Genomic DNA, 12,500 nt, shown 5'->3' with positions numbered 1-12,500 from the left:
CCATGTTACACCAACACTCCGCAGTCTGCATTGGTTGCCGATCAATTTCCGGTCACAATTCAAAGTGTTGGTTATGACCTATAAAGCCCTTCATGGCATCGGACCAGATTATCTCAGGGACCGCCTTCTGCTGCACGAATCCTAGCGACCAGTTAGGTCCCACAGAGTGGGCCTTCTCCGGGTCCCGTCGACTAAAAAATGTTGTTTGGCGGGACCCAGGAGAAGAGCCGTCTCTGTGGCGGCCCCGACCCTCTGGAACCAGCTCCCCCCAGATATCAGAGTTGCCCCCCACCCTCCTTGCCTTTCGCAAGCTCCTTAAAACCCACCTCTGTCGTCAGGCATGGGGGAATTGAAATTTCCCTTCCCCCTGGGCTTATAGAATTTATACAGGGTATGCCTGTATGTATGAGTGGTTCTTTAAATTGGGGTTTTTTAGATTGTCTTTTAATATTAGATTTGTTTACATTGTCTTTTTATATTGTTGTTAGCCGCCCCAAGTCTTCGGAGAGGGGCGGCATACAAATCTAATAATTTTTTTAAAAAAATATATATAATTTTTTATTGATTTTTAAAGAATTTTACAAAAAAATTCTACAAATCTAATAAATACAAATACAAAATACAAATACGGGGAGGAAAATGAGAAACTGGAATTAAAATGAGACGTTCTCACATCTACAGATTTTTCCATAGATTTAGTCCAACCTTTTAGTCCAACCACCCCATTAGCAGCTTGTCCCATTCCAAAAGACTTATACCAATAAAATGGTTATCTAGTCTATTTTTTGAAAACCTCCAGTGATGGAGTACCCATAACTTCTGAAGGCAAGCCATTTCACTGATTAACTGTACTCACTGCCAGGAAATTTCTCCTTAGTTCTAGTTTGCTTCTCTCTTTATTTTTTATTTTTTTATTTTACTGAAATAGTAGTAGATGCTTGGAACGAATTTCCAGCAGACATGGTTGGTAAATCCACAGTAAATGAATTTAAATATGCCTGGGATAAACATATAGCCATCCTAAGATAAAATGCAGGAAATAGTATAAGGGCAGATTAGATAGAAACATAGAAACATAGAAGACTGACGGCAGAAAAAGACCTCATGGTCCATCTAGTCTGCCCTTATACTATTTCCTGTATTTTATCTTAGGATGGATATATGTTTATCCCAGGCATGTTTAAATTCAGTTACTGTGGATTTACCAACCCCGTCTTCTGGAAGTTTGTTCCAAGGATCTACTACTCTTTCAGTGAAATAATATTTTCTCACGTTGCTTTTGATCTTTCCCCCAACTAACTTCAGATTGTGTCCCCTTGTTCTTGTGTTCACTTTCCTATTAAAAACACTTCCCTCCTGAACCTTATTTAACCCTTTGACATATTTAAATGTTTCGATCATGTCCCCCCTTTTCCTTCTGTCCTCCAGACTCTACAGATTGAGTTCATTAAGTCTTTCCTGATACGTTTTATACTTCAGACCTTCCGCCATTCTTGTAGCCCATCTTTGGACCCATTCAATTTTGTCAATATCTTTTTGTAGGTGAGGTCTCCAGAACTGAACACAGTATTCCAAATGTGGTCTCACCAGCGCTCTACATAAGAGGATCACAATCTCCCTCTTCCTGCTTGTTATACCTCTAGCTCACGACCCCTAAATCCTTCTCTTCTGAAGTTTTTGCTAACACAGAACTGCCAATGCAATACTCAGATTGAGGATTCCTTTTCCCCAAGTGCATTATTTTACATTTAGAAATATTAAACTGCAGTTTCCATTGCTTTGACCATTTATCTAGTAAAGCTAAATCCTTTACCATATTACCATGGACCATGAGGTCTTTTTCTGCTGTCAATCTTCTATGTTTCTATGTTTAATAAGCTTCCACCTGTTGCTTCTTGCCCTGCCTTCAAGTGCTTTGCAGATTTTAAATCTACCCTCCCTTCTCTCAAGTTACTGGAAGACAGTTATCATGTTTTCCATAGTCTTTCTGTTCCAATGAGGTAGACATACCTCGTTCCCTCAACAGTTCATCATACGATTTAGTATTCAGCCCTATCACCCTAACTGCTGTTCTTTTCGGGGGTCTCAACATCCTTTTTGCATTGTGGTGATCAAAACTGGATACTGCATTACCAAATAATATATGCCAGACAAATGAATGCATGTAATTTCAGTCCCAAATAAATATCACCGAAACCTATTGAATCCCTCTAGGTTCTGAATTATTGAATCTTCTCAATTCAGTTCAGCCCTGAGGAATGTTTGTTGAAGACAAATGTCCACGTTTCTATCTAACAGGGGCAGGAGACAGAACAGAATAACAAAGTTGGGAGGGGTTGGAGGTCTTCTAGTCCAGTGTTTCCCAACCTTGGCAACTTGGAGATATTTGGACTTCAACTCCCAGAATCCCAATTCTGGGAGTTGAAGTCCCAATATCTCCAAATATCTTGGGCCAGATTATCTCAGGGACCGCCTTCTGCCGCACGAATCCCAGCGACCAGTTAGGTCCCACAGAGTGGGCCTTCTCCGGGTCCCGTCAACTAAACAATGTCGGTTGGGGGGGCCCAGGGGAAGAGCCTTCTCTGTGGCAGCCCCGGCCCTCTGGAAACAACTCCCCCCAGAGATTAGAATAGCCCCCACCCTCCTTGCTTTTCGTAAACTCCTCAAAACCCACCTCTGCCGTCAGGCATGGGGGAACTGAGATATTCTTTCCCCCTAGGCTTCAACAATTTATGCATGGTATGTTTGTATGTATGATTGGTTTTATAACAAGGTTTTTAGCTGTTTTTAGTATTGGATTTTTAAATTCTGTTTTTGTCACTGTTGTTAGCCGCCCCGAGTCCATGGAGAGGGGCGGCATACAAATCCAATAAATAAATAAGTTGCCAAGGTTGGGAAACACTGTTCTAGTCCAACCCCCTACTCAACCAGGAAATCCTAACCTATATCATTTCAGAAAAATGATCGTCTAATATTTTTAAAAAACCTTCGGTGATGGAGCACCCACAACCTTTGGAGCTAAGTCATTCCAGTGATTGTTCTCACTTGCAGAACATTTCTCCTTAGTTCTAAGTTGCTTCTCTCCTTGATAAGTTTCCATCCATTGCATCTTGTTTTGCCTTCAGATGCTTTGGAGAGTAGGTTGACCCTTCCTACTCTTCTTTAGGGCAGCCCCTTAGACATTGGAAGACAGCTGTCAAGTTATCCCCAGTTGTCCTTTTCATTAAACTAGACATCCCCAATTCCTGCAACCGTTCTTCATATGTTTTGGCCTCCAGTCCCCTAATCATCTTGGTTGCTCTTCTCTGCACTCTTTCTAGAGTCTCAACATCTTTTTTCTTTTTAATATCATGACAACCAATACTACATGCAATATTGTTAAGGTACTAAATACTTAACGAAATCCTGAACAAATGGCAGGAAAGAATTGCTTTGCATCAAATGCATATTGCTAAGTTCAATAAGGAACACTGCAAATATTAAATAATCTCTCTCTGTATATATACTTTCAGCAGACAACCATCAGATAATATGCACACATATTTGTTTTTACCAGTGAGTGTGTACCTTATCTCATCGGAGTCCAGGGGTACAAGCTGGAATCCCGAATGTGAATATATAACTGTCAATCATTTGAAGGAAACCATGAGCCCTCTACTGTATGCAAAGCCTGTTTTTTACTTGATGCAAATAAAATCAAGTTTTGTTTTATTTGCAACGGGCTATCCAAGAGAGAATGGATGAACAAGATGAACAGCAATAAAAAAATAAGCACGGAAGCTACAGATGAAGTGAAGGAGTCCATGTTATTGGATAGTCTTGAAGCATACAGTATTCGGCTCTTTGATATAATACAACGACATCACAACTGCTAGGAAGGTATTGTGAAGGGAGATCCTACACCAACACCCGAAAGATCAAGAGAAGACAAGCCTGGGGGGGTCTTCTCTGAATAGGACTTCAGTTTTACAACACACAATGCCAATTATCTCTGTAAGTTGATGGCAGCACTGCTTCAGCGGATGGTTTAATGAAGAAAAGGCAGAATAAATGATGGGGGCGAAGCAGTAGGTACTGAAAATCACCACAACAGGCAATGAAGAAGGCAAAGGTGGTGCTGTTTTGGAGTTTCACCGCATGTAATGGCAAGCCAACAACATACACAAGCTGTTCGAGCATGTGCGCAAGATGGCTTCTACAGAAGATACAAGAAAAAGGAGGAGAGAGATGAGATTTTAAGCTCAACAGCCAAGCCGATGCGTTAGCGGGGTTGAGGGAACGGATCAGGTGGACATGGTCAAAACCCATGAGAATGGAAGCAGATCCAACAATGCCAGCCAATAAAAGAATGATCTTGGCCTGTTATAATGAGAGATGGGAGGACGGAGGAGGACCTCACCTTGAAGAACATCTCAAGACCTTCCATGGGCACCGTTTGGCACAGCGGCCAAGACATTTTGCAGGATCAGGAGGGGGACTCTTTCCCCATAAAGTGCCCCCCAGACAAACATCAATCTTTATTCTGAGTGGCTGTCCAGTTGCAGTAGAAGTGTCCATCACAACCATTGGGAAGATGGACGTGAATGTTTTTCTGTGGGTCTGTGGGACAGGGGCCTGGAATCAAACCCAGGCAGTCCTTGACTTACGACCACAACCGAGCCCCAGATTTCCTGTTCTTAAATGAGACATTTATTTCGGGAATTTTGCCCTATTTTACGATCTTTTTTGCCGCAATGAATCACCAGAGTTGTTAAGCTAGTAACACAGTTATTAAATGAATTTGGTTTCCCCATTGATCTTGAAGACAACTAGACAAAAGAACTGTTTTTCCCCAGAACGCCATCACTCTGCTAAACAAATAATTCCCTCACCACTGTCAAACTATTCATTAAGGCTGCATTACTATTACAATTAGTGTTCTCATCGTTCCTATCACCCATCTCCTCCCACTTATGACTGTAACTTGTTGCTTGTATCCTTACGATTTATATTAATATTAATATCATATAATATTAATATATCCTGATTGCTTATTTGTACCCTGTGACAATAATTAAGTGTTGTGACTCATGATTCTTGACAAATTTATCTTTTCTTTTATGGACACTGAGAGCATCTGCACCAAAGACAAATTCCTTCTGTGTCCAATATCTATTCTATTCTATTCTATTCTATTCCATTCCATTCGTCTCTTCTCTTCTCTTCTCCTCTTCTCTTTCAACCCAGTATTTTATTCTTTTATGTTCTGTTCTATTTGGGATCATGTGACACTGCAATTGACATAAATTGGAGCCAGTTGCCAAGCATCTGAATTTTCATTGTGTGGCTAAGGGGATGCTGTAATGTTCCTAAATGTGAAAAATAATCATAAGTCAATGTTTTTCAGAGCCATTGTAACTTTGAACAGTCACTAAATGAACTGTTGTAAGTCGAGAGCTCCCTGTAGGTTTCAAAAATTGAAGGATTAGAGGAAAACAACCTTTAACGGTGATGGGATGAGGCCCAGGAAATATTAGATGAAGAAAGCTGCAGGCCATGCTGGCAAAATTAGTTCTCAATGCAGCGGGTGAATTCAAAATAATCACTGACCTCAGTAGCCCAGCTGAACAACTGAATGTTCAATTTAAAATTTAAAAAGATTTTCAAAAATCTTTTTGTTCACATCGGATCACTGGATCACGAGTGTAGGTAATCTGATGGCTTTTCCTACTGGAGACTAGGATAGATCTATTTCGGCCTTATTTTGGCCTCATCAGCTAGCCATACCCACTGGGACTTGAACCTGCAACCTTTGCCTTGTAAGGCAGAGAATTATCCTCTAGGCTACAGTATCCAATCCCTTCAGCTCTGCACCAGGGAAGGGCTGCATATTTTTGTGTCGAATCACCCTGGTGTATTGAAGGAACATCACAGCTCCTTTATTTGCCTCTCCGCCCAACCCAGGGCCATTTCCAAGGCAGTTAATTTTATTGATAGCCGACACACATATACATACATACATACATACATACATACATACATACATACATACATATACAAAATATTACATGGGGCAAAACCCGAACTCAGAACAATCTACACACATACACACACACACACACACACACACACACATATATATATATATACATATATATATATACACATACATACATACATACATGACGGTCTTGGTATATATATATATTTGTTTTCATAGATTTTCACGAGTACAGGTATGACGGCTGATGAGGCCAAAATAAGGCCAAAATAGATCTATCCTAGTCTCCCTTAATTTTCAAATTCAGCAAAAAAACATGTGACATATATATATATATATATATATATATATATATATATATATATATATATATATATATATATATTTGTTTTCGTAGATTTTCACGGGTACAGGTATGATGGTCTTGGTATATTCGGGTTTCTTCCCGTGTAGGATTTGGAAATTTCTGGCGACGTTTCGATGAGGTCCCACTCATCATCTTCAGGCTGGTGTTTCTGTCCTTGTTCTAAGGCGAACACTGCGAGACCTATATATATGGGTAGATTTAATTTTTTGTATTTCTATGCTGCCCAACTCCCGAAGGACACTGGGCGGCTCACAACAGGGATCTCCACTTACAATGATTCGTTTACTGACCGTTCAAAGTTACAATGACACCACATGACTGTTTTTCACACTTACAACCATGGCAATATCGCCACGGTCAAAATTCAGACACTTGGCAACTTATTTATGATGGTCACAGTGTGATGCCCTTTTGCGACCTTCTAATCAGCAAAGTCAATAGGGAAGCCAGATTTATTTCCCAACCATCGGATTTAAATAACAACTACAATGATTTACTTAATAGCTGTGGCTAGAAAGTGGGGCAAACCTCACTTAAGAACACAAATTTGGGGTTCAATTGTGGTCCTTAACTCGAGGACTACCTGTTATCTATCAGCATGTTTCTTTTTAAGATGAGAACATTTCTTTTGGATGAAAGATTATGTTTTCTTAATTAACTTGCTAGGAAAAAAATTTCAGGCTTTTCTTGAAGTCTCGGCCCCTCAAATAATTTTTTCACCAGGGATCTCCAACCTTGGTAACTGTCAGGCCAGCCTTTGAATTCACATTCAGGAACTTTAAAACTTGTGGACTTCAACTCCCAGGATTCTGCAGGACTGCAAAAAAAAACATGGCCGGCTGAAGAATTCTGGGAGTTGAAGTCCACAAGTCTCTCTGCACTTATATTGTGTCCCTACCCCTTAGACTTAAGGAAGGTGAATGAAATGTTCATGTTGAGGTTCACCTAGACCGAGAGGCTTTAAGGACATCTCAGTTTAGACGAGGTGAAGTGTGTAAAAAAAAAAGAGGAACTTTACTATCATTAGGAAAGCTCATTGGGTGCCCAGCCTTGCTAAATATAAAACCGAGCTCCTATTAATAATGGATTTAATATCACATTTTATTATATTTTTAATGGGCATGAAGAGCAAGCGCTCTTTGGATAGATGACCTAGCAATGAAGTCTCCGGACACTTCGTCAAAGTGGGATAATGTGGTTTTTCGAAGGCAAAGGTATGTATTTTTTTCAAAAGGAGAGGAGGGGGAGGGAGAACACTAATTTAAGAATTAAGACAGGAAAATGCAGGAATGGCTTACCCCTGAAACAATCAGTTCTCCACCAAGGTTTTGGACTTCTGCTTTGACCTTGCTACAGATATTGAGCTGGTGGCAGTAAAGGGCAATGCGTTGAAGATAGGCGAGAAGATCTTGCTTGCATGCCGAATCCGGACACTGCGAAGGGAAAGAGAGAGAAACAACTTAAAATCTGATTGATTGATTGATTGATTGATTGGTTGATTGATTTTATTGGATTTGTATGCCGCCCCTCTCTGTAGACTCGGGGCGGCTAACAACAATGATAAAAACAACATGTAACAATTCAATTTAATAAAACAACTAAAAACCCTTATTATAAAAACCAAACATACAGACAAACATACCATGGATAACTTGTAATGGCCTAGGGGGAAGGAATATCTTAACTCCCCCATGCCTGGTGGCAAAGGTGGGTTTTGAGGAGATTACAAAAGGCAAGGAGGGTGGGGGCAGTTCTAATCTCCGGGGGGAGCTGGTTCCAGAGGGTCGGGGCCGCCACAGAGAAGGCTCTTCCCCTGGGACACGCCAAACGACATTGTTTAGTCGACGGGACCCGGAGAAGGCCAACTCTGTGGGACCTAATCGGTCGCTGGGATTCTTGTGGCAGAAGGCGGTCCCGGAGATATTCTGGTCCGATGCCATGAAGGGCTTTATAGGTCATAACCAACACTTTAGAAACATAGAAACATAGAAGACTGACGGCAGAAAAAGACCTCATGATCCATCTAGTCTGCCCTTATACTATTTTCTGTATTTTATCTTAGGATGGATATATGTTTTTCCCAGGCATGTTTAAATTCAGTTACTGTGGATTGACCAACCACATCTGCTGGAAGTTTGTTCCAAGGATCTACTACTCTTTCAGTAAAATAATATTTTCTCATGTTGCTTCTGATCTTTCCCCCAACTAACTTCAGATTGTGTCCCCTTGTTCTTGTGTTCACTTTCCTATTAAAATGTTTCCTATTTTCCTCCCAGGAGATTCCTAGAGAGGCCCCACGGAGGCTTCTCCCTACCTTTTCCAGCCCTGTTTCCTCCCAGGAGATTCCTAGAGAGGCCCCATGGAGGCTTCTCCCTGCCTTTTCCAGTTACAGTTTCAAAGGCTCGGGTTTGTAAGTGTAAAATGATTCTTGAGAAGAGGCAAAAAAATCTTGAACACCCGGTTCTTATCTAGAAAAGTTCGTAAGTACAGTGGAACCCCGTCTTACGAACTTAATTGGTTCTGGGACAAGGTTCGTAAGGTGAAAAGTTCGTAAGATGAAACAATGTTTCCCATAGGAATCAATGGAAAAACGAATAATGCGTGCAAGTCCAAAACTCGCCCCTTTTGCCTTATGACAACCGGCATTCTGATCCTTGTTTGGGGACAGGGGGAGGAGGGAAGGGGGACACAGCAGAGGCTGCGTAAGGAGCTTTGTGGGTGATTAACACATGTGGGAAGCTGTCTCGCAGCTTGTCAGCCGGCAGGGCTTACACCCTCCTTGAAAGTGTTTTCGGAGGTGGCAGCAAAGGGGAATCGGGAGCTTCGGCTTCAGACAAGGCTCCCTGGCTCTCACTCTGCTGTGTGTGTATTGGTCCCTGAATGCCGGTAGAGAACAGGGGGAGGCTCTTTTCCTTCCCCTTTGCTCAGGGGGACCAAGCCTCTGAGCTTCGGTCCTCAGCGAAGCGCAGGCAATGGAGACGCGGTGTAGAGAGAGGTCAATCTGTCAACTAAAGAAGAGGAAAACTGGAGCGCTGGGGGCTCTGAGGATGGCAGGGGGGCACATTTCTTCCATGAGGTTTGGGGCTGCATGGCTGTTTAGTGACCTGAAAACTTCACGAGGAAGTTGAGATACGGGCACTCACCGCCTCCTAATCCCCCCGTTTCTTTAAGGCTGCCCCCTTCTCTGGCAAGGGAGGGCAAGGGGTGGATGGCTCTCCTACCCCCCTCTCATCTCTGCCACAATACATTTTCCCTGCAGTTGATCCAAGCGCTGGCAGGGAAGGAACAAATTTCAGGCGTCCTGGAAACCTAACAAAAAGGGGCTGGTAGAATAATCATTGGGAGTGGGCTGTCCTGTACAGGCTCTCACAGCCTCCTCATTTACACCCTCCCCCGTTTCTTTAAGCCTCCCCATCTCTCGCAAGGAAAGGTAAGGGGTGGCCGGCTCTCCTACTCTCTCGGCTCTGCTACGTACATTTTCTCTGCAGTTGATCCAAGCGCTGGCAGGGAAGGAACGAACTGAAATGCGAGTCAGGAGTCCTGGAAACGTAACAATAAGGGGGCTGGTGGAATAATCATTGGGAATGGGGGTTCCTGGAAGTTGGGATACAGGCTCTCCCAGCCTCCTCATCCCCCCTCCCTCGTTTCTTTAAGGAGTCTACGGAGAGGGGCGGCATACAAATCTAATAAAGAAAACTTAAAGAAACGGGGGGGGGGGGAATGAGGAGGCTGGGAGAGCCTGTATCCCAACTTCCAGGACACCCCATTCCCAATGATTATTCCACCAGCCCCCTTATTGTTACGTTTCCAGGACTCCTGACTCGCATTTCAGTTCGTTCCTTCCCTTGCAGTGCTTGGATCAACTGCAGGGAAAATGTACGTAGCAGAGCCGAGAGGGTAGGAGAGCCGGCCACCCCTTGCCCTCCCTTGCGAGAGATGGGGGGAGCCTTAAAGACATGGCTTTCCAGGAGCCTCCTGAAGCCGAACGCCAAACCTGAACTTCCGCTTTCGGCGTTCGGAGGCTCCTGGGAAGCCACCCGGCTGTTTTAAAATGTGACCTCCGGGCTGGGGGGCTTCCCAGCACCCCCCCGAACCCTGAACTTTTGTCAAACTTCCGGGTTCGGGGTTGGGGGGGGTGCTGGGAAGCCCCCCAGCCCTGCAGTCACCTTTTAAAACAGCCGGGCGGCTTCCCAGGAGCCTCCGAACGCCGAACCCGGAAGTTCGGGTTTGGCGTTCGTAACTCGAAAAAAGTTTGTAAGAAGAGGCAAATTTTTTCTGAACCCCGGGTTCGTATTACGAGTTGTTTGTAAGACGAGGGGTTCGTATCTTGAGGTACCACTGTAGAGGCGTTCTTAGGTAGAGGTACCACTGCACCAATAGGCGAAAGCAGCAGGAAAGAGGAAAACAGATAATCATAATACAGCTCTACTACCTGAATAAAACAAATGATAAATCTTGCTTTTGCGGCACAAAACGGTGCGTTCAGAACTCGAGAAGCCTGAAGAAGGAGAAGCAGAGAAAGCGAGCCCCACTGCCGTTTGTCACTTACCTGACGAACTGTAGAGAAGACAGCAAAAATATTGTTCCTGTCTCCTTTAGGATATGGTTCAGATTGCCCATAAAGTTCTCTCGGTGCACAATACACTATCTTTTTATGGTAGACAACGGACCCCATTGAAAGGAGACATTTTCAGCCCAGAAAGTAGTAAAGTAGTAATAATAAACGGCAAGCAGGACATGTCCGTTTTTTACTCCACTGGCGGAACGACGCCCGTGGCATTCTTTGGACATGCCTTACAAATCAAAGCAACACCGGTATCATTCAGTTTAGCTAAATGGAGTCGGGACTGTTGTAATCCCTGCAGAAACTCGGAACATAATTTATGGGGCAGGTAGAGAAGAGAAAGAAAGGCTAGTGATACAACTGAAGATACTGCATAGGCCTGTGCTGGCGAACCTCGGATGTCACACAACAGATTTAAACTTAATATTAACCGCTCCAAACTTGACTGTAAAAAATAGGACTTCAGTAACCGAGTTGTCGCAGCGTGGAACTCATTACCGGACTCCATAGTGTCATCCCCAAACCCCCAACACTTTACCCTTAGATTATCTACGGTTGACCTATCCAGATTCCTAAGAGGTCAGTAAGGGGCGAATACAAGTGCACTAGAGTGCCTTCCATCCCCTGTCCTATTGCTCTCCTATATCTCCTATACCTTTCTTCTATTCCTATATCTCTTCTTCTATTCTTTCATTGATATGTTCTATTCCTATACCTTCTTTTCTATTCTTTCTTAGATATATTTTACTATGAGTATCTCCTCTATAACCTTCATCATGTATTTTACTATGTGTATATAGATATATACCCACTAAAACCCTCATTGTGTATTGGACAAAATAAATAAATAATAAATAAATAAATATTTAAAGGGTTGTCCAGTAGCACTCCAAGATCCACTAAGACTCCAAGATAAAATTCATGTGCCCATTAAAATGTGAGTTAAAACATATACAGGCGGCTAGCCCACACCATACACATTATATAATACAGTGATCTCTCGGTTAGCGCGGGGGTTACGTTCCAAGACCTCCCGCGCTAACCGATTTCCGCGTTATATTGGATGCGGAAGTAAAACCACCATCTGCGCATGTGCGCCATTTTTTTCATGGCCGCACATGCGCAGATGGTGGAGTTTGCGTGTGGGCAGCGGGGAAGACCAAGGGAAGATTCCTTCAGCCGCCCAACAGCTGATCTGCTCCGCAGCGCGGAAGCAGCGAGGAGCCGAAGATGGGGTAAAGGCAAAGGGGAAACCCCATCTTCAGCTCCTCGCTGCTGCCGCGCTGCGGAGCGGATCAGGTGTTGGGCGGCTGAAGGAACCTTCCCTTGGTCTTCCCGCTTGCCAGTCCACACACGCCCCCCTGGATGAGCCGGCCACAGGGGCGAGGGGTGGGGATGAAGGGGCAGGACTTCCCGGGCGGAAGGCATGCTCGGCTCTGCCGCTCCAGCCCCTTTCGGCCGAGCCTCCCCGGCCAAGCGGCAGCCTTCCACCGGGAGGCTCAGCATTCCGTCAGTCGTAGCGCTGGCTGTCAACTTTTCTTTTTAGCACTGGGGAGGCAAGTCAGCTCCTGCCCAGTTTTAAAAAGAAA

General features: G+C 43.7%; 1 protein-coding gene across 4 annotated transcripts in view; it reads right to left on the bottom strand.

Annotated features, from left to right (window-relative positions):
* Positions 1 to 12,500, bottom strand: part of CTNNA2 (catenin alpha 2) — a 361,600-nt gene that overhangs the window by 41,137 nt on the left and 307,963 nt on the right. For all 4 annotated transcript variants that reach the window (XM_070756873.1, XM_070756876.1, XM_070756875.1 and 1 more), the window contains exon 11: positions 7,646 to 7,780. In XM_070756873.1, coding sequence (XP_070612974.1) covers positions 7,646 to 7,780 — 135 coding nt within the window. The remainder of the gene's footprint in view (positions 1 to 7,645; positions 7,781 to 12,500) is intronic.

The sequence above is a fragment of the Erythrolamprus reginae genome, chromosome 7 (genome assembly GCF_031021105.1).
Source record: "Erythrolamprus reginae isolate rEryReg1 chromosome 7, rEryReg1.hap1, whole genome shotgun sequence".
In the NCBI taxonomy this organism is placed as follows: domain Eukaryota; kingdom Metazoa; phylum Chordata; class Lepidosauria; order Squamata; family Dipsadidae; genus Erythrolamprus; species Erythrolamprus reginae.
This window is presented reverse-complemented; position numbering and strand designations above follow the sequence as displayed.